This window comes from Geotrypetes seraphini, chromosome 7 (genome assembly GCF_902459505.1).
Source record: "Geotrypetes seraphini chromosome 7, aGeoSer1.1, whole genome shotgun sequence".
Taxonomy (NCBI): Eukaryota; Metazoa; Chordata; class Amphibia; order Gymnophiona; family Dermophiidae; genus Geotrypetes; species Geotrypetes seraphini.
In genome coordinates, this window is record NC_047090.1 from 5,313,350 (window position 1) to 5,334,758 (window position 21,409).

General features: G+C 46.5%; 1 protein-coding gene across 3 annotated transcripts in view; it reads left to right on the forward strand.

Annotated features, from left to right (window-relative positions):
• The first annotated feature begins 536 nt into the window (after positions 1 to 536).
• The window catches only part of WDR91 (WD repeat domain 91), a 45,023-nt gene continuing 24,150 nt past the window's right edge, over positions 537 to 21,409 (forward strand). The window contains exons 1-11 of one of the 3 annotated variants that reach the window (XM_033951014.1): positions 537 to 598; positions 863 to 1,009; positions 6,199 to 6,378; positions 6,630 to 6,837; positions 8,837 to 8,919; positions 10,849 to 10,964; positions 15,196 to 15,376; positions 16,335 to 16,478; positions 16,590 to 16,774; positions 17,629 to 17,779; positions 19,056 to 19,150. In XM_033951014.1, coding sequence (XP_033806905.1) covers positions 887 to 1,009; positions 6,199 to 6,378; positions 6,630 to 6,837; positions 8,837 to 8,919; positions 10,849 to 10,964; positions 15,196 to 15,376; positions 16,335 to 16,478; positions 16,590 to 16,774; positions 17,629 to 17,779; positions 19,056 to 19,150 — 1,466 coding nt within the window. In that variant the 5' untranslated portion in view covers positions 537 to 598; positions 863 to 886. Of the gene's footprint in view, positions 683 to 862; positions 1,010 to 6,198; positions 6,379 to 6,629; positions 6,838 to 8,836; positions 8,920 to 10,848; positions 10,965 to 15,195; positions 15,377 to 16,334; positions 16,479 to 16,589; positions 16,775 to 17,628; positions 17,780 to 19,055; positions 19,151 to 21,409 lie in introns of all 3 variants that reach the window. The other 2 variants (XM_033951013.1, XM_033951015.1) reach the window with 2 other exon arrangements.

A 21,409-nucleotide genomic window follows, 5' to 3' on the forward strand; every position in this document is an offset into this window, starting at 1 on the left:
AGGAAGCAGAGCTGAGCTTGTGATGTCATAATGCCTCATTCCACCAATAAGAGCCAACCTCATCAGGGATGTCACAATGGCTTGATCCCCTCTGCCCTCCAACCCAGCCAGCAGATGAACCGTTCCCCTTAACTGTATCCATGACATCCCGTTTGTCTGTTTAGATTGTAAGCTCTTTGGAGCAGGGACCGTCTTCTTTGTGACTCTGTCCAGCGCTGGGTGCGTCTGGTAGTACTATAGAAATAATTCATAGTAGTATTTATTGGGGGCATAAATAATTAAGCCCTTACATACCTATGAATTAATTGTCCTTACATGTACCTAGATCATATTTTGTTTATGTTAACTTGTGTGACTTAGACATTGGTCACTTTTTCCCCTGCAACAGCGCCCAGCCGCCAGCTCATTTATAGCTACCGCTTCCCGAGCGTTCATTGGCTGAGGCCGGGTCGCAGGCTGTTGACGGAAGAGCCCGCCGCCCTCTCTCTGTGGCTTGGCCGTTCGTGACGTCACAGCCGAGTGCGCCGGACGTTGCTGCTGGTCGGGAACGTCCGGCGCCTTCTCGGAAGCATGAAATCTTGGGCGCGGTCTCGCGCAGGTAGTTCCGCTCCTTTCTTCGATTGGCCGTTCCAGCGTGGAGGCGTGGCCTAGGGGCTCGAGCAGCTGCTTCGGCGAACCTGAGGTTGTGCATCCATTCCCACGCGCAGCTCCGTCCTCGTGACAAGCCACTTAACCCTCCGTTGCCCAGAGTGCAAAATCAGTTCCTTAAATACTGTATATATGGTAGTCCCAGAAAGAAAGTGCATCAAGTCTCTCTCTTCCTGTTTGTTTGTTTGTGTGACTTGTTCTTCTGCCTTTGCAGCCCCCGCGGGAAGAGTGAGGCATAATGGCATCGGCTGTGGAGCAGACAGACGAGCTGGTGCGAGAGTATCTCATCTTCAGGGGCTTCATCAACACCCTCAAACACTTTGATGCTGATGTGAAAGCAGACAAGGAGAAAGGATTCAGGGTGAGTGTGGCAATAAGGCAGTGATTCCCAACCCTGTCCTGGAGGAACACCAGGCCAATCGGGTTTTCAGGCTAGCCCTAATGAATATGAATGAGAGAGATTTGCATATGATGGAAGTGATAGGCATGCAAATTTGCTTCATGCATATTCATTAGGGCTAGCCTGAAAACCCAATTGGCCTGGTGTTCCTCCAGGACAGGGTTGGGAACCACTGCAATAAGGGATGCTGAGGGGGGAAAGCATCTTATGGTGGAAATTAGCTTGCTATGGTATATGATGGTAACTCAAAATGCTGGATTTAAAAGGTGCGGGGAATAACTGACAGGGTGGGAGGACATCGTGGGGAAAACACTGGCCCAAGCAGAAAGGAGCAATAAAAATGGCTACACACGGGAAGGGGTAAAACGCGGACCTTACGGACCTCGCGGATCTAAAACCGCACGTCCTTAAAAATCCAAGGTCCGTTGCATTGACAAGTCCGCCTTCGCTTTCCCTGCAGCCCAGCTCAGGCCCCCGGCTCCCTTGCGGACCTCACGGATTTTGATGGTAACTCAAAATGCTGGATTTAAAAGGTGCGGGGAATAACTGACAGGGTGGGAGGACATCATAAGAACATAAGAACATAAGCAGTGCCTCCGCTGGGTCAGACCACAGGTCCATCTTGCCCAGCAGTCCGCTCCCGCGGCGGCCCGAACAGGTCACGGCCTGTCTAAGTCACCAGAAGGGGCCTCCTTGCCACCTTGGTTTCCCATTGAGTCTTATCTTCCCATCGAAGTCCTAACCCTCTGGTCTTGCACATGCACGACCTGGTTGGATTTCTATACTTATTACTTGGTTTGCTTTCTATACCTGTGTTACATCCCAGCACCTCTCTCAGTATCCCATGATCCCCCTATCCTTCAGGAATCCGTCCAATCCCTGTTTGAATCCCTGTACCGTACTCTGCCTGATCACTTCCTCCGGTAGCGCATTCCAAGTGTCCACGACCCTTTGGGTGAAGAAAAACTTCCTTGCATTTGTTCTGAACCTATCTCCCTTCAGTTTCTCCGAATGCCCCCTCGTGCCTGTTGACCCCTTCAGCCTGAAGAATCTGTCCCTATCCACCCTCTCTATGCCCCTCATGATCTTGAAGGTCTCTATCATATCTCCCCTGAGCCTCCTTTTTTCCAGAGAGAAGAGCCCCAGCCTATCCAACCTCTCGGCGTATGGGCAGTGTTCCAGCCCTCTTACCAGTTTCGTTGCTCTCCTTTGGACTCTCTCAAGCACTGCCATGTCCTTCTTGAGGTACGGCGACCAATATTGAACGCAGTATTCCAGATGTGGACGCACCATAGCTCGATACAATGGCATGATGACTTCCTTCGTCCTGGTTGTTATGCCCCTCTTTATGATGCCCAGCATCCTGTTGGCTTTTTTCGAGGCTGCTGCGCACTGTGCAGATGGCTTCAGTGATGCATCCACCAGCACACCCAGGTCTCTCTCAAGACTGCTGTCTCCCAATAATGCCCCCCCCAATTTGTATTTGAACAACGGGTTCTTTTTCCCTATATGCATGACCTTGCATTTTTCCACATTAAAGCGCATTTGCCATTTGTTTGCCCAGTCTTCCAGCTTGTCCAGGTCCCTTTGCAGGTCCTCACACTCCTCCCTAGACCTAACTCTGCCGCACAGTTTGGTATCGTCTGCAAATTTTATAACCTCGCACTTTGCCTCTTTTTCCAGGTCATTGATAAATATGTTGACGAGTAACGGCCCTAGCACCGATCCCTGTGGCACACCGCTTGTAACTCCCTGCCAGTCAGAGTATTGTCCCTTTACTCCGACCCTCTGCAGTCTACCCGACAACCAGTGCCCGATCCATCTGTGCACATCCCCTCCCACCCCGTGGTTCCACAGTTTCCTAAGCAGCCTTTCATGTGGCACCTTGTCGAAAGCCTTTTGAAAATCAAGGTAAATGATGTCTATAGGTTCCCCATTGTCCACCCGACTGCTTATTCCCTCAAAGAAGTACAGAAGGTTCGTTAAGCATGACCTTCCCTTACAGAATCCATGCTGGCTTGTTCTCATCGTGGGGAAAACACTGGCCCAAGCAGAAAGGAGCAATAAAAATGGCTACACACGAGAAGGGGTAAAACGCGGACCTCACAGACCTTACGGACCTCGCGGATCTAAAACCACACGTCCTTAAAAATCCAAAGTCCGTGCCACTTTTGAGGTCCGTGCCACTTTTAGTCTCTGGCTCTGACAGAGCTCTATGACAATTTAACTCTGACGGATCCTAGCACAGGGAGGGAGAAGCATTAGGATCCGTCAGAGTTAAATTGTCATAGAGCTCTGTCAGAGCCAGAGATTAAAAGTGGCATGGACCTCAAAATCCGTGAGGTCCGCAAGGGAGCCGGGGGCCTGAGCTGGGCTGCAGGGAAAGCGAAGGCGGACTTGTCAATGCAACAGACCTTGGATTTTTAAGGACGTGCGGTTTTAGATCTGTGAGGTCCGTGTTTTACCCCTTCCCGCTACACACCTATATGTGAGGAAAATAAAGAAAAACAAGAGAAAAAAGAAACCGATAACATACCCTCTCCTTTATCTAATCTTCTATTTCTGCTCAAGGCGACTTACAAAGAGAAGAGAGAGGAATGGAGCCGGGAGAAGAAGGGGGAATATTTGGGCAGGGGGAGATCTGAGAAGTTCAAGTGTTGGTTTTCAGGTTTTTTTTCCGGAATGTGGTGTAGTTGGATTCTGTTCTGGTCTTTTCAGTGAGGTCATTCCAGGTTTTCACTCCTAGGAAGGTAAGCATGGCGTGAAAGATTAGCTTGTATTGGAGATTCTTTGTTGAGGGAAGGTTTAATAGTATCCTGTTAAGGGTTCTGTGGGAGGGAGACTATACCTTTGAGATGAGCGGAGCTGCTGAGTTTCTGTGAATTATTTAGTATAAGATTCATGAAGTTTTCAATTTTATTCGTGATGGGATGGGTAACCAGTGTAGTTGCCTGATGAATTCCTATGAGCATCGGAGCAGTTACCGCCGTTGCCAGCGCTAAAACCCGTGCTAAAGCGTTAGTAAAGGAGGGGGGCTAGTAAATGACAGCAGATAAAGATCTGTGTGGTCCATTCAGTCTGCCCAACAGTCGCATTCACTTTCAAAGCAAAGTTAAACCAACAATCCAGTTGTGCCCCACAAAATTTCAACAAGGATTTTGGTGGTGGTCAAATCCAGACTTAAAACCTACTTTTTTGAAACCGCGTTTTTACCCGACCCTGCTAACTTGTAAAAGCACCCTTATCTGTTGTCATTCCCTCTTTACTCCCCTACCTCTGTGTTATCCACCTGAGTTGCATGCATAAATCACTTTTGTCCTGTATGTCTGTCTTATTTAAATTGTAAGCTTTTTGAGCAGGGACCATCTCTTTTCATATTTGTCGTACTGCGCTGCGTGCATCTGGTAGCCCTTTAGAAATAATAAATAGTAGTAATGCATATTTGGGAGGAGTGTGGTAGCCAGATTTACTTCATAGGAATTCATTCTGAATTTTGTGCTCAACTGTCTGAATTGTGCTTCTGCAATAACAGAGTTGTTTTTTTATATAAACTTTATGAAAACAGAATTATATCTGCCCCTGAAAAGGAGAAAATTAAAAGCAGGTATTGGTAACATAAGAATTGCCGCTGCTGGGTCAGACCAGTGGTTCATCGTGCCCAGCAGACCGCTCAAGCGGCAGCCCTCTGGTCAAAGACCAGCGCCCTAACTGAAACTAGCCCTACCTGCGTACGTTCTGGTTCATCAGGAACTTGTCTAACTTTGTCTTGAATCCCTGGAGGGTGTTTTCCCCTATGACAGACTCCGGAAGAGCATTCCAGTTTTCTACCACTCTCTGGGTGAAGAAGAACTTCCTTATGTTTGTACGGAATCTATCCCCTTTCAATTTTAGAGAGCGCCCTCTCGTTCTCCCTACCTTGGAGAGGGTGAACAACCTGTCCTTATCTACTAAGTCTATTCCCTTCAGTATCTTGAATGTTTCGATCATGTCCCCTCTCAATCTCCTCTGTATAAGAACATAAGAAGTAGTGCTGGTGCAAGGGTGTTATATGCACTAAGAGAATCTTCCAGTGACACAATACTTGGCACTGATATAATGATGCTAATGATTACACTTTAACACTGTATAATACCTTCATATACTTTCATTTAAATTGTAATTCACACCTGGGATACTAAGAGAATCTTCAGCATTGCATATTTTCAATTAACTTTCAAGTGCTTCTAGGTATCCCCCTTCTATGAGGTTTTGATAAGCCCAACGATCATTATTTATAGTTTATTAAGCTTACTATACAGCTGCTTGCTAGTTCACAGATCTAGGCAGTTTACAATGTTAAAATAAACATAAAGCCAGAAAGGAGCTACATTATCTCGATAGGAAAGCAAGAAGTCTTCAAACATTTAGACAAATATCAAACATTCCATCATGATCACCTTCATGCCATGCCTCCTACCCAGAACAATCATGTAAAAATGCTTGATTGGACATCATACCTCTAAGAATGAAACTTCATTTAGGCTATTCCTAATGAGAGCAGTTTCCAAAATACATTTCCTTAGGCAAAAGGGCTTTTTGGAAATTCCCACGCTCCCTGCGTGTAAAATACAAGATGATGGGTCTTTTGACTTTGTGTGGCTGTCGGGATATTGCTTTGCTTTGATTCCAGCTGTGTTGTCCTAATACATTTGGTTGCTGATATTTACAGGAGTAATCGTCATTTTTCAGAAGGATGAAGTTGTGTGAGCAATTATTTCTATAGCGCTACTAGACGTGCGCAGCGCTGTACAGAGCCACAAAGACGACAACACAGTCAGCAGTGATTTAATATATTAACTTTATTGGGCCTGTTTTACAAAGCCGCGGTAATGGCCCCGAAGCCCATAGAGATTTAAAGGGTTTTGTAAAACAGGCCCTTATTGTATTGTTGGTAAGCAAGTAGTCAACTAATCTCAGTTGCTTCAAAGTATAGTTAGCTACTCCCAGAGTGTACGACCTGTTATTGTTTTTTTCCTCTCACACTGATAGAGTAAAAGAGCCCAGAGCAGAAAATAAGCAATTAACAAAGTGAATCATTTATACTATGTTGTTAGAAACTGAAACATGGGAAAATGTCATTTCTTTTGACCCTCTTTTCCCTCTTTTCTCAGGTGGATAAGATTGTGGATCAGCTGCAGCAATTTGTCCAGAACTATGACTTGGGGAGCCTTCGAGATTACTGGGGTTACTTGGACCGCCGTTTGTTCAGCCGTCTAGAGGACGTGTACCGGCCTACCGTCATCAAGCTGAAAACCAGCTTATTCCGCTATTACCTTATTAACAGTGTCCAGGTGTGAAATGCTTGCTGGACTCTGCAGCTGAAACGTTCCATTACTGGTTGACCCACAAGGCCTTTGTAGTGCTATAGGGGACTAAACCAGTGACCCGAGTAAGAGTTTGCCAGCCTTGAAAACTCAGAAGAGTGAGATTTGGGGGCATAAAAAGGAGAAATATTTCTCTGCCGTTAGGTTAAAGGAAAAGAGGGAGATGGTGGGGAAAACAATTTCCACTATGTACTAGGGAAAGATTTTCTGTGTTTCAGACCAGTCGGCTGGACAAGGCACAGGAGTTTTTCCAGAAGCAAGCAGCGGAGCTCCAGAATCAGGCAGAGTGGAAGGACTGGTTCACGCTGCCTTTCCTGCCTAACCCGGAAGTGAACCCCGCCTTTGCAACGTACTTCTCTAGGCAATGGGCAGACTTCTTCCTTGTGTCCCTGCACAACTTCCTCAGCGTTCTCTTCCAGTGTATGCATATCCTTTCTTTGGTAGACAAAGACAGGGCTTCTCACAGAAGAGGAGGGTTTATTCCTCAATTAAATGCCCAGTCCTTCCTGCCGGAACCAGGACCCCCCCCCCACCTCCCCCGCAAACATCGCCGTCAAGAGGGATGCCCAGTCCCTCATGCCGGACACCTCCCCACCCCGTAAAGTAGCCCCCCTCCTCCACCCCCCCAGCCCCCCCCAGCCAACCCAGACCCTCCCTACCATATGTTGATGGCCAGCCGGAGGCATCCTTCCTGCCTCCAGCCGGCTGGCCTGCCTTCACTCAAATGGCAGGCCTGCCCCCTCCCAGTCCATTGTGGGATTCATCAGGGAGGGGCCTTAAGCCTTGATTGACCCAGGCGCTTAAGGCCCCTCCTATTGGAAGGGCCTTAGACACCTGGGCCAACCGGAATCTTAGGTCCCTCTCGCAGTGCATTCTGGGATGCACAGGGAGTGGCCTAAGATTCTGATTGGCTAGATCCCTTAGGCCTCTCCCCCATGGGTCCAGCACCGCTCTACCTCCCCTTCAGCAGCTCCCTCCCCTCTAGCTCCAGCCTCCCTCCTCACACAGCTCCAGCATGCTTCTTCCTTTCCTTCAGCTCCAGCACCCATCCAGTTCCAACCCCCTCCAGTGGGTCCAGCACATATCTTCTCCCTTCTGTCTAACACCAGCCCCCCTCCTGAAGGTCCTGCAGCGCTCTCCCTTCCGTTCTAGTCCCCTCTTCCCGTTGGTCCAGAACCATTCTCCCTTCTCTCCAGCATCAACTCCCCCCCACTCCTGTGCTTTTCGCTCCATTTCCTCTGCCGGGTCCCTCCATAGAACGCAACTTTCTGTCTTTGCGAAATCAGCAAGTTTCGTCATAAGAATGGGACTTGGCAAAGAGGAGGCCATGAGCAGGCCTTTGAGGAATTGGCGGACTCTGGAAGGTAAGTGCTGGCAGGACGGAGGAAGGAAAGAAGACTTTCCCTGCAAGAGCAAAGCTTTTTACTCCTGTAGAGCGGTGAAAAGCTTTGCTCCCACACCTGAGGTAAACAGCTCAAATTTTTTTCCCCATTCCCGCGGTTTACCTGCACTGCTCTGACTTCAGCCCCTGCGTTGCTCATCTCTGAGTGCTCAGAGACACTCCACCTGAGCCCCTGCTCCAACTATTAAGCTAGCCCTCCACTTCTAATTTCTCTGCAGTTAAGGATGTTCTGCATTTATCCAGGCCCTCTTACTGTCTGTATTAGATTTTCACCCTTCTAATTCCACTGGAAGGCCATTGTCTCTTCCTTTGTATAAGCCAAGGAATATTTTATTTATTTATTTACTTATATATTGGGATTTATAATATAAATTGCTTTTCTGAAGAGATTCAGAAGTGTACACTGTTACTGCCAAATGTACTCCTTTCATTCTCATACTGTGGCTCTGTTTTTAGAAATTATTTTTCACTGAATAAAAACTTATTTATTTATTTATTCAATTTTCTATGTTGTTCTCGCAAGGGAGTTGAGAACAGTTTTACATGAATTTATTCAGGTCCTCGAGCATTTTTTCCTGTCTGTCCTGGTGGGCTCACAATCTATCTAATGTACTTGGGGCAGTAGGGGGATTAAGTGACTTTCTGCAGGGTCACAAGGAGCAGCGTGGGTTTGAACCCACAACCTCAGGGTGCAGCTTTAACCTCTGCGCCACACTCTTTACAGAAAGCCAAGCAGATCTGAAGGGAGGGAGTGCTCTGTGTGACTCCTACAACTTTCCCCGGGTCCAAGATTCATTTTCTCCCACCGCACACTTAACTGCTTAAAATGCAAGATAAACTAGGAGAAAGCAACAAAGTTCAGTGACTGTACTTTGTCTTTCATCTCACCGACTTATACTGTGGGGTCTCAGGGATGGCTGTGGTTACAGAAGAGTATTAGGGATGGAGATGTGAGACTGGACCACAGTGCTGGCCATCTTTCTTATAAAACTGTAGCAACTGTTCTTCCTTAATATTTGGCACCAGTTCCGACACTTTTGAATTTTGATGCCGAATGTCAGAAGATTTCTCTGTTGCAAGAAGAGAACGAACTTTTTCGACAAAAGGTGAGCACTGAGGAGTGGGGTTTTTTTTCTCCTTGTGTTGTTTACCTAGTAGTAATAGCCTTGGTTGAACAAAGTGATATAGTCTAGAGTACAGTCAACCTTTGATTTATCAAACTCATTGGGGGAAGGAGGTATCTGATATATTGAAATATTTGAAAAATTGAGTCTATGCAGAACCAAAAGTCCACTAAATATTAAATTTTATATTTTGAAGTGCAATGCCATCGGTTTTCTTATTAAAAATCATAAATTTAGCCGAGTCCATCAAATATCTAATGTTAGTGCGTAAAACAGTGGGGATATAAACTGCCAACTTGTCCATTAAATTGAGGGTTGACTGTATAAAAATAATATACAGTGTCATATTAATTTTGGGCCCCAAAAATGCACTAGGTCTTATTTTCGGGGTATGCACATGATCATCTCTCCCTTCCTCTCCTTCACCCCAATTCTTCCTCTTTCCTTTCTATCCCCCCCATGTGAAGCATCTTCCCCCCTCCCATCCCTCTGTGTAGCAAAATTTTGCCTAACTTCTATCCTTCCCTCCCTCCCATCCCTTGTGCAACAGAACCCTTGAGCACCCCCTGCCCCCACCGTGCAGCCGAACCCCTGCTGACCCTCAATCCTTCCCTCCCCGCGAGCAAGCCCTACCTTCATCCAAAGCAGCGTCAGGTCGGCAGCACTCTAAACAGGCTGCTTCGGCATTGTCCGTTGGGGAATTCAATCTGCCGTGTTACTGCTGACAGCGGGGGTGGGGTGGGGGAGGTGTTTGAAGAGTTACTGCCGGTGAATCCTGGGACTAGGACTTATATTGAGACCTACCCCGAAAATGATGCTAGGGCTTATTTTTGGGGAAACATGGTACTAATAAAAATACATTTTTTGACAATAAGAGATAATAGCAGGACTGGGAATATAAAGAGCAGAAATGAGTAGACCAGAAACTAGGCAATGTATTTGCTCCTCCCCGCCCCTGCGAGCTCCGCTCAGCTGGCAAGTCCCTCCTGTCTATGCCCTTCTCTTCCTCTACCAACTCCAGACCCATCCCTTCTGCCTTGCTGCGCCATATGCTTGGAGCAAGCTGCCCAAATCCCCACGGCGGGCTCCGTCTCTGGCAGTGTTCAAGGCCCAGTTAAAAGCCCACCTCTTCAAGAATGCTTTTGACTTCTAACTCCTCTCACCTCGGGTTTTGCATCCTTAACCCTATATGTCATGTATGTCCGTTCAAGTTAGATTGTAAGCTCTTCTGAACAGGGACCGTCTATTAAATGTCAAAATGTACAGCACTGCATACGCTTTAAAGCTGTTCTTATGAGGTTCTATTTCACTCAGAGGGTGGTGGACACATGGAACGCACTCCCGGAGGCTGTGATAGGCCAGAGCACGCTACAGAGGTTCAAGGAGGGTCTAGATAGGTTCCTAAAAGAAAAGGGGATTGAGGGGTACAGATAGAAGTAGAGGTAGTTATAGGATTAGACAGAAACCACTTCACAGGTCATGGACCTGATGGGCCGCCGCGGGAGTGGACCGCTGGGCGCGATGGACCTCTGGTCTGACCCAGTGGAGGCAACTTCTTATGTTCTTATATATGTGATAAGTAGTAGTAGTAGCAGTTTCTGAGCTGCAGGATACATTTAAGGCCTGGTGCTGGGGAGCTTGCAGAGCACATGCACTATCCACATTGCGATGGCTTGGTTATGAAGGTTGGGGGGGCAGAAATGGGGATGCAGTGAAGGCTTATGTCTCGGTAATTCTAGAAGACAGTAGTCCTTATTGAGCGGGCAGCCCAAGAAGCAGGAGAAACTGGGCATGCATGTGCAAATAAGTGTGTGAAACAGAATAAAGCATTTGCTACTTTCCATGCATTATGCACGGAGAGGAAGAGATGGAAGGTTTTTCTAAGTTTCTTTGACTGCCCCTGTCTTGCAGCTGTTCACAATGCAAGTGGAGATGCATCGGCTGAGGAAGGAGGATGAGGAAGAATGTGCCCATCACAAACTGCCTGCTTATGTCTCCAACATGGACCGGCTGGGGGACTCGGAGCTGTGAGTGCCAGGCCCCTCTTGTCAATGAAGACCTAGGAAGTAAAACAAATAGGGAAAGCATGCAGAGCATGGCTCGTGGAATTCCTTCCAACCCCTCTGCATGTAAATGCATATATACTACTAGTCGTTAAGCCCGTTACATTAACGGGTGCTAGAATTTATGTCTGTATTTTTCTTTCTGTCTCTTTCCTCACTCCATTTCCCTGTGTAGTGCTGTCTCTGCTTTCTTCCTCAGTCTGCACTCTCAAGCTGTAACATTACTGCTTAGCTTTTTCTCCCTGCAAGCATCTCTGCTCTCTTTCTCATCCCCAGTCTCTTTGCTATTTTTCTCTTCTTGCAGGGGTCTCTGCTCTCCTTTCTCTATATGTTCCTGATTCCTGCAAACTTCTGTTTTCTCTGTATGCTCTTGATCCTGTCATCAATGAGCATACAGGTGTCTCTTCCTTTTTTTTTTTTTTTATTCCTTCTTCACGTATGGTTGATTTATTAAAAGTTTTTATATTTTTCCTATTTGTTGCATGCCTTTCTCCTTGGCCACTGTATGTTTCTCTTTTTTTTGCTTTCTGTGTTTGTTTGTGTTTTTTTGCTGATTGTCTACTTGGTCGCTGTCAGTCTGTCTGTCTCATTGGCTGCTGTATGTCTGTATGTCTTTTTTGCAGTCTAACTCCTTGGCCACTGTATGTCTGTATGTCTTTTTTTCCTGAATTTATCCTTGGGCATTGTATTTTTATTTTTTTCTGTTTGTCTCCTTGGCTGTTTGTAGTTTTTTTTTTGCTGTCTCCTTGCCCACTGTCTCTCTGTCTGTCTACTTGGACGCTGTATGTAAGTATGTCTGTCTCCTTGGCTGCTGTATGTCTGTTTGTCATTTTTTTCCTGTGTCTCTCTCTCTCCTTGTCCTCTGTGTTTTGTTATTTTTTCTTTTTTTTTTTTTTTTTTTAAGTTAAATAAGTTTTTATTGAGTATTTTGAAAAATATTTTGTTATTTTTTCAATCTGTCTCTTTAGCCCCCTGTCTTTCTGTGAGTGTCTGTGTGTCTCTCTCTCTTGTCCTCTGTGTTTTGTTATTTTTATCAATCTGTCTCTTAGCCCCCTGTCCTTCTGTGACTGTTTGTGTGTCTCTCTCTCCTTGTCCACTGTTGTTTGTTTGTTTTTTTCAATCTCTCTTTAGCTCCTGATCCCCTCACTGACCCTTGCGACTGCATGTTATTCCGGCTGGGTTTCCATGGCAACCCTGCTCGCGGGTCTGTGAGTGTAGGGCCGTTTTGTTATTTCCTCGTGGTAAGCTGTCCGGGTCTGGCGGCGCTGTGTAGGGCGGAAGCGGGGAGGCGGGGCCTCAGCACCGGCTGGGCGGCTCGCACCGCTGGCCCCCAGGAGCCCAAGGCGGCAGGGGAGGCAGGGACATGCCTGGCGTGCCATGCTGCAGGAGGAACGGAGATCGGCGGATGGCTGCGGTCTGGCTTGTGGAGGCGATCAGCTGGTGACGTATAAGCGCGCATGCGCACTCCTTCGGCCACAGACCTACAGCGCACGGAACACGCAAATAGGAGTGCGCATGTGCGGCTAGCTTTTTATTATATAGGATATATGTGTGTGTATGTATTGGAGGGGGGTTGATTGTGCGTTTGTGTATTGGTATGTGCATGTGTATCTGTGATCTGGAGATGAGAAGGGAAGGCAGTTTAAAAGGTGCAGTTTCTTCATCCCTATACTATAGTGAATTGGTACAGTTTGGGGCTCATAATCGAAACTGAAATATGTCTAAAAACCCGCCCAAGTTGGCACTTGGATGATCTAAAAGACAGGTCGTCCAAGTGCTGATAATCAAAATGGCTTTTTAGACGTATCCAGGGACATTTTAGGCCTCTGAATCCCGCTGTGCGCCCAGAGCTGAAAGGGGCATTTTTGGAAGCGGGATGTGGGCCGATCTAGACTTAGTTGTCCTGCAGGGATAATTGAATGTTTAATGAGACTGCTTAGATGGAACTTATACGTTGTGAGATAGATGATGTAAAGAAAGGTATAAGTGCCCAAAAGGTATCCAAAGTGACCAGATAACCATTCGGGGACAAAGTAAAGACCCCCCCACCGTGTTCACTGACTCCAATCACTCCCCTACAAAGTTCAGAATAAAAACGTACATACCTGCCTCTGGAACATCAGCACCTGGCATAGGAAAGCCTAGTAGAGCTGCACAGAGGTGTCTTAAATAGCCTGGGGGGGGGGGGGGTGGGCTACTGAACCATAGAGAGGAGTAGGAAGTCCCATAAGCCACTCTAACCACTACATGCATGGTGGAAAATATGAGCCCACCAAAACCCTACTATACTGCCATATAGGTACCACCTGCAGTCATAAGGGCTATTGGGGTTGTAGACAGGTGGGTTTGGGGGGCTCACTGACATATAAGAGAGTTCTGGTGAGATGTTTATGTGGCATCCTTTTTGTTACGTTTACAGCAGTGCCCTGTCTGGGTGGCCAGTCCATCACAATGCTGGCCCCTCCCACTTCCAAATGGTCTTGTTCTGGACGTTTCAGACTTGGACAAATTTTTTGGTCGAGAATGTGGTATAAAGATAGACGTAGTGGCGGTCTGGACAATCAAACACCTGGATGTATAGGTAGACGTTTTTCGGGGGGGAAAAAAACCCTCCATATTTTGGACGTACTTTTCGAGTATGGACATTTTGTCACCGCCGACTTTGGGCGACTATTGCCCTACGTCCAAATTGGACTTAGACGTTTCTTTTGATTATGCCCCTCTATATGTATACTGCAGCTATTGAAACTACTTTTGGCACGAGTAGCCTGCAGGGCATTGTGTCAGTTGTGCAGACTAGTTTATAGGATGGCAAAGCTGCAGGGGGTTAGTTTTTGGTGGCGTGATAGTTATGGGGAGCTAAGTTTATGGAGACGAGGCACTTTTCAGGGGGGTTGCTTTTGTGGAATGGGGTAATTTTAGGGGGTATGGCTGCTTGGGGGTACACTCGATGAAGTTACAGGAAAATACTTTTAAAACCAACAGGAGGAATTCTTTTTTTCACTCGGAGAATAATTAAGCTCTGGGGCGCGTTGCCAGAGGTTGTGGTAAGAGCGGATAGCATAGCTGGTTTTAAGAAAGGTTTGGACAAGTTCCTGGAGGAAAAGTCCATAGTCTGTTATTAAGACATGGGGGAAGCCTCTGCTTGCCCTGGATCGGTAGCATGGAATGTTGCTACTCTTTGGGATTCCGGAATCTTACTATTCCTTGGGATTCTGCATGGAATGTTGCTACTCCTTGGGTTTTGGCCAGGTACTAGGGACCTGGATTGGCCACCGTGAGAACGGGCTACTGGGCTTGATGGACCATTGGTCTGACCCAGTAAAGCTATTATGTTCTTATAGCAGTTGCAGGGAATATTGGGTATGGGGGTACTATCTGCAGATTTGGGGTGAGGTGGCAGTTGTGGGGTGTCGTTTTTGGGCTCTGGGAGTTTAGAAACATGGGGCATTCCACCTTTTAAAACGCCTTGCTCTGTTCCCCCAACTGCTGCATTTCAATGTGTTCTATACTGGAGTAGCTGGAACTCCTTTTCCCATAGAAATGAATTGAGCTGTTGTTTTTTTTCATAGGGGATGAGGTGCTTATTACTTTGGGACCCTCGGCCTGATTTGGCTAATTTTTGAATTTTAGCGTGTCTTTTTTTTAAAAAAAAAAACCCCAGTTTTCCCACATGTCAAGATTCATCTCATTCTGTTATATTTTCTGAGAGTTATTTGTCAGCTAAACAAACTGTCGGAACTCCTTTTGTATAATTCTTTCTAAGTTTCATTGGGCTGGAAAGAATAAAAAATGTGTCCAGGAGCATAAAGCTTAGAAAATTCAGGAACTTAAAAATTGTAAACTACTGAAACAGTCCTCAGGGACCTCCAGTCTTTCCCTTCTTTGAAGAAAGGGGCTTTTAAAGGTGATGACTGATTTGCTGCTGCTAAGGGATTTAGAGCAGTTTATTTTTGTTTGGGGCATAAGAAGTATAAAGTTTCTTGAATCAGAAGTGTAAAACGTTTCTCTAGCAGTGCTCTTGGGAATTTCTAAATTGTGAAATTGAGTTCCTGCTTTGTTAAATGCAGGCCTGCATCCAGGCTGCATTCTCACGCATGCTTGATCCTAATTTTGTGGCCTGCCCCCACACTGTTCTTATCTCTACATCAATTTCTTTCGGGCTTATGGTAGCTTTTGTTTATTTTTCCCTCAGTGCTATGATACAGAGCCAGCGAAATGCCTCACAATTTTCCCAGCCTCGAGGGAGCTCATTCCTGTCCTCCCTTCTCTCTCAGAGTAAGAAGGGCCCCACAAGGCCTCCCCAATCTTCAGGAGCCTCCCCAACTCAGAGCGGAATAGTACTGGTAGCAAAGAAGGAGCCGACAAATAATCAGGTATCCGTCAGGAGCTCCATTCCCAGCATGAGTAAGCGATAAGGCCGTGACGCTCACCATACTTACATGCACTCGATCTCTGGAGCTGATTCACAGCGTTCGCATGGGGAAGAGAAGACACACCGAGTCTACCTATGATAGGGTTCTCACCTGCAATTTGGAGGAAGCTTGTGAACCCCCAGTGTAATAAAGAGAATTACAAGCACTTAATCGTGATGCCATTGAAACTAGCCTTTTCTTTTGAAATAAGAGTTGTGAATTAAAAATATTACATATTTAACGAGACATGCGGCCTAATTCTATATATGGTGCTCCAAAATTGCACGCAAAAATGTGGGTATGCATCCAATTTCAGTGTGCAATTTAATTGAAAAACAAGCCAATTAGTGCTAATTGCCATCAATTAAAATTGATGCACACAATTTTAGGCCCTGGGATGCATGTGTAAATTTTACACACAGACCTGCAAAGGCTTGGGCATGGGTGGATCGGGGGGCATTCCTGGAATTTCCATGCAGTTTTATAGAACTAAATTGAACACAAATGACCCTTTCCTGTCCGCAGTGAAGGAGTTTGTTCCGGGTTGGAAGTTTTCTAGAACCCACCGTGTCCACAGAACTGGCACCTATACTTCGAGGTACAAAGGGTTTAGAGTTTGGTCTGCATCATAAAAAGTTATCGAGAACCTGGGCCACAATAAAAAGAAATCTCGGGGGACTTACGGAAATAGTGCATAAGAGAGAAACACGCGTTGAATCGAAACTCTCACACAAGGGGCCAAGACCCCTGAGCCCGCTGATCTTTATAGAAGTGGCCTACTCTGACCATGGCCCTGTGTGCTGGTGGAATTAATCGATGCACCAGTCCTCGCCCACACACAGCCAGGTCCTATACAGTATTTGATTCCAAGAGACTCCAAGGTTTGTGAATTTTACCGCTCACGTCATTTGCCTTACAGGGCACCAAAACAAAAGAGATACCAACAAGCACCAAAGAAGGAAAGAATGTGGCCCTGAGTGAACACAGCGTGGCTCAGAGGCAGCGGCGAATACAGGATCATGGCAAGGAGAGGAAGGAGCTCCTGTCCAAATCGGCGTCCCAGGTAAAGATGCAACCAGAACTAAAATACACTAGGGGAAATAAAAGGCATTCTCACTTGATAGGGATTGTTTTACTTGCAGTTGTCTCCGTCTGTCTCATTGTTTTGATGTTGGTCTGGGAACAGAGCAGCGAGAGGAAGGCTGAGAGCCCTGGTTCGGAGGTGGACCCTGCAATGGAGCTACATGCAGACCTGATGCAGACAAAGGTTTCTGATGCAAAAGCAAAGCCAGAGCAGTCATTCATTGTACTGAGCCAAGAGGAGTATGGAGAGCACCACTCGTCCATCGTGCACTGCAGGTATTTGGAGGGAAAGGGGAGGGTGGCCACTATTGAGGGACTGGGAGCATTTCTCAGCCATTGTAACTGGCAGGGGTGGGGGGGTGCTAGGAATATTTTTCGGACATTGTACAGTGCCTCCAACTGAGGGGTGCTGACAGCGTCTTATCCATTGTGCAAATCAACTATTGGGGGGCTGGGAACATTTCTCAGCCATTGTAACTGGCAGGGATGGGGGGGTGCTGAGAACATTTCTCAGCCATTGTACATTTCCTACAGTATAACTGGCGGGTGTGGGGTTGCCGGGAACATCTTTCGGTCATTGTTCAGTGCCTCCAACTGAGGGGTGAGGGGTGCTGACAGCGTCTTATCCATTGTGCAAATCAACTATTGGGGGGCTGGGAATATTTCTCAGCCATTGTGCATTTCCTACAGTATAACTGGCGGGGGTGGGGTTGCCGGGAACATCTTTCGGTCATTGTTCAGTGCCTCCAACTGAGGGGTGAGGGGTGCTGACAGCGTCTTATCCATTGTGCAATGCAACTCTTGGGGGGCTGGGAACATTTCTCAGCCATTGTGCACTTCCTACAGTATAACTGGCGGTGGTGGGGGTTCTGGGAACATCTCTTGGCCATTGTACAATGCCTGCAACAGTGTGGGGGGTGCTGATAGAGTCTCAGCTATTGAGGGAGTGGGAGCATCTCTTGGCCATTGCGCATTGCTGCTAATGGGGATAGGGGGTGGGGCAAAGTTTGTACTGAAATTGTTGGAGAGAAGGGGGTGCCATTCTTCTGTCTTACACTGGAGGAGCCCAGAGAGCAGTTTCATGCTGACAGCCAGGTCTGAGATGTTGTCATGTCTTCCTCTGTGCCTAGGGTGGATTGCTCGGGACGGAGAGTTGCCAGTTTGGATGTAGATGGGGTTATCAAGGTGTGGTCGTTTAACCCCTTAATGCAGACAAAGGCCTCATCCATTTCTAAATCTCCTCTGCTTTCTTTAGAGTGGGCAACAAAACGTGACAGACTGGTGAGTGATAAACACATGCGTCTGCTGTTAGAATATTTCCCCGTAGAAATCCACGCCACAGAAAGATTCATTCTGCACCTGCATTTACATAAGTGACGCACAAATGAAGGTGGATATGTTTTATCAGTAATCCAGCGGTACATCTGTTCTGGTCAAGCATTTGGCCGAGAATACCATTTTTGACAGTGGTATTTCTATCTCTTACAGAACCATCATTTTGCGCTCCTCGAACCCAGGTTTCTCAATCCCATCAAAATTCTCTAAAATTTTTGACACTTATGATGGCTCTGGCTTTCTATCATATCTAATTTAATCTTCAGTTTATATACTGGGTCATCTCCCGAAGGAGCTCGACTCGGTTCACAATTGACTAAAGTAGAAAGATATAAAAGTGGGTCTGAAAGAGAGAGTGCTATTTAAGAAATAATATTAAAATATTGAAGAAGTAAAATATACTATTACATTTCTCCCTCCGAATCTGCGGTTTCAGCAACCGCAGATTCGGTTATTTGCGATTAAAAAAAAAAAAAATTTTAATTAAATTTGTATACGGACCTTCTTCGCCTTCCTCCCGCTTTCCCCCGGAATCCCTTAAGCTTACCTGGTGGTCTAGTGGGTTTTCGGGGCAGGAGCAATCTTCCTACACTCCTGCCCCGTGCAGATCACTCATAGGAAATGGCTGCCGTGAACTCTTATCATAGTCTCGAGACTACAACAGGAACTCCCAGCAGCCATTCTGATGACGTCTCTGCATGGGGCAGGAGCATAGGAAGATCACACCTGCCCCGCTTCACCGCTAAACTACCAGGTAATGGTTCCGGGGACGCAGATTTGGGTTCGCTGCCCTTTATTAATTATAAACCTCCCCCCCCCCGGCAAACGCCTCTTATCTGCATCCTCCCGCCGCCGCCTCTTCGCTCCCCCGGCCCAACACCGAAGCGGGGAAATAGGAGACTGAAGCACCCGCACTGGCCCCCGCAAACACGCAGCACGCACGGAGGGAGCGATCGGAGGAGGCGATTGGAGACGGAGACCACCAGGTAAGGTCTGGGGCACAAAGTTATTCGCAATTTTTCACACTTCGCAGTCCGGCTCTGCCCCTAACCCCCACGAATACTGAGGGAGAAATGTATAAACAAATTCACCCATGTTGTAAAACATCGAGGGTAATTCTGCTAATTGTTAAGGGTGGGCAATGAAAACTGCTGTATATCAATATTTGTGAAAAGGGGGAAAAAAATCCTCATGCTTTTCTCCCTTCCCCTGACCCAAATAGCTCTTACTTGGTAGTGGAGTTGGGACAGTTCGTCTCTATGATACCGAGGCCAAGAAGAACCTTTGTGAAATCGGCATCGATGAAAACATGCCCAGGTAACCGGCTCTTCCTCCCCCTTTTCTCATCCACACTCTGCCTGTTTTTCTTCTGCAAAATATAGGTTGGAAATACTGACGAATGCCATTGCATTTGTGGATGTTAAAGCAAATTACAGCCATCAAAAGACTCAAGTTTAGTGATCACTCCGGAGGGTTGTTGGGTACAGCTCAGTAGAATGCATAGCTGGTGGTCAACTCTAAAGCCATATTGTCTCATTCCTTTACAGGAATTTTATCATCCTGGGTTTTGTTTCAATCCTTTTAAGCACATAAGACTAGCCTTACTGGGTCAGATCAATGGTCCATCAAGGACAGTAGTTCCTGGCCAAAACCCAAAGAGTAGCAGCATTCCATACAGAATCCCAAGGAATAGCAAGATTCCGGAATCCCTAAGAGTAGCAACATTCTACACAGAATCCCAAGGAATAGCAAGATTCCGGAATCCCCAAGAGTAGCAACATTCCACAAAGAATCCCAAGGAATAGCAAGATTCCGGAATCCCTAAGAGTAGCAACATTCTACACAGAATCCCAAGGAATAGCAAGATTCCGGAATCCCCAAGAGTAGCAACATTCCACACAGAATCCCAAGGAATAGCAAGATTCCGGAATCCCCAAGAGTAGCAACATTCCACAAAGAATCCCAAGGAATAGCAAGATTCCGGAATCCCCAAGAGTAGCAACATTCCACACAGAATCCCAAGGAATAGCAAGATTCCGGAATCCCCAAGAGTAGCAACATTCCACAAAGAATCCCAAGGAATAGCAAGATTCCGGAATCCCCAAGAGTAGCAATATTCCACACAGAATCCCAAGGAATAGCAAGATTCCGGAATCCCCAAGAGTAGCAACATTCCATGCTACTGATCCAAGCAGAGGCTTCCCCTGTGTCTTAATAACAGACTGTGGACTTTTCCTCCAGGAATTTGTCCAAACAGGATTTCATAGACTCTAGAATAGTGCTAAAGGGAACATTGTGAATTCAAGGCAGAGGAGGTCTGTGTGTTTGTATGTATTGCTCTGTCTACTCTTATGTCTTAGATTGACTGTTCAGTGTCTGCTGGTATCCCTGCAAATTCAAGATTCAAGAATAAAGCATATTGGTTTATTAAACTAAGGATCGTCTTGCATGACTTTTTGAAAACAGGTTTTCTATTACAAAGACCTTAGGGGACGAAGCCACCGAACTGGGAGTTTTGAGCATTGGGCTGTGGCTTAAGTACCATTTTGCACAATGCTGTGTTCTGTATCCAGTGTGGATGAAAGGTACGCACAGATCTCTTATCCTGCTAGTGAGGGAGGTGTTGGATGATGAAAAAGCTTTCCAGTCACAGCCCAGACTCCTGTTATCAAACGTCTTTCCGACAATCACGGAATGAGTGAAAACGCTCTTGTTTCCAGGCCAGATGCCCAAGGAGACTGGGATAACTGAGGGAGATCCAGGGAGTAATAACCAGATCCTTAATCTCTAAACCTAGCAGTGCCCAAGGGAGGAGCAGCTAACTCTGGTCCTGTAGACCTGTAAACAGGTCTGTTTGTTGGCATGAATATGTAACTTACTGGGGGGGGGGGGGGGTTAAGTCAACTGTATGCCTGCAGGTCTGTTTGTTGGCATGAATATGTAACTTACTGGGGGGGGGGGGGGTTAAGTCAACTCTATGCCTGCATTTCTGACAACAGGATATAATTTGCAGCTCTCCAGGTTTGGAGTTAGCCATCCTTTCCTGAGACTCTGTGACCTCAAACAAGGTGCTTTACCTCCCTGTGCCACACTTCCCCCAAGTTTAGCCAAACACTAGTAACACTGCTGCATTTTCTCCTCATCCCTTGGAGAGCTCGTGCAGACACCAGAAATGTGCTACCAAGCCATCCATTCCAGATGTGGCTGCAAGCATTTTTCTGAAGTATCTAACAGTAAAGCTTAGATGAAATCTGCGGTATAAATCTCAATTGTGAAAAAAAGCCCCATGCATATGAATCTTTAAAACACTGGATACACCAGGAGACATAGATCTACATTTTGGGATCCTTTAGGTCAGAGGTGGGCAACCAGTCGGGTTTTCAAGATCTCTGCAATGACCATGTGTGAGATCTATTTGCATACAATGAAAGCAGTTTATGCAAATTAATCTCATGCATATTCATGGTGGAGATCATGAAAACCTGTCTGGGTTGTGGCTCTCTGCCCATGGTTGCTCATTTCTGCTCTTGGTACTTGTGTGAAGGTTCAGGATTCTATGTCAGCTTTAATCCACCG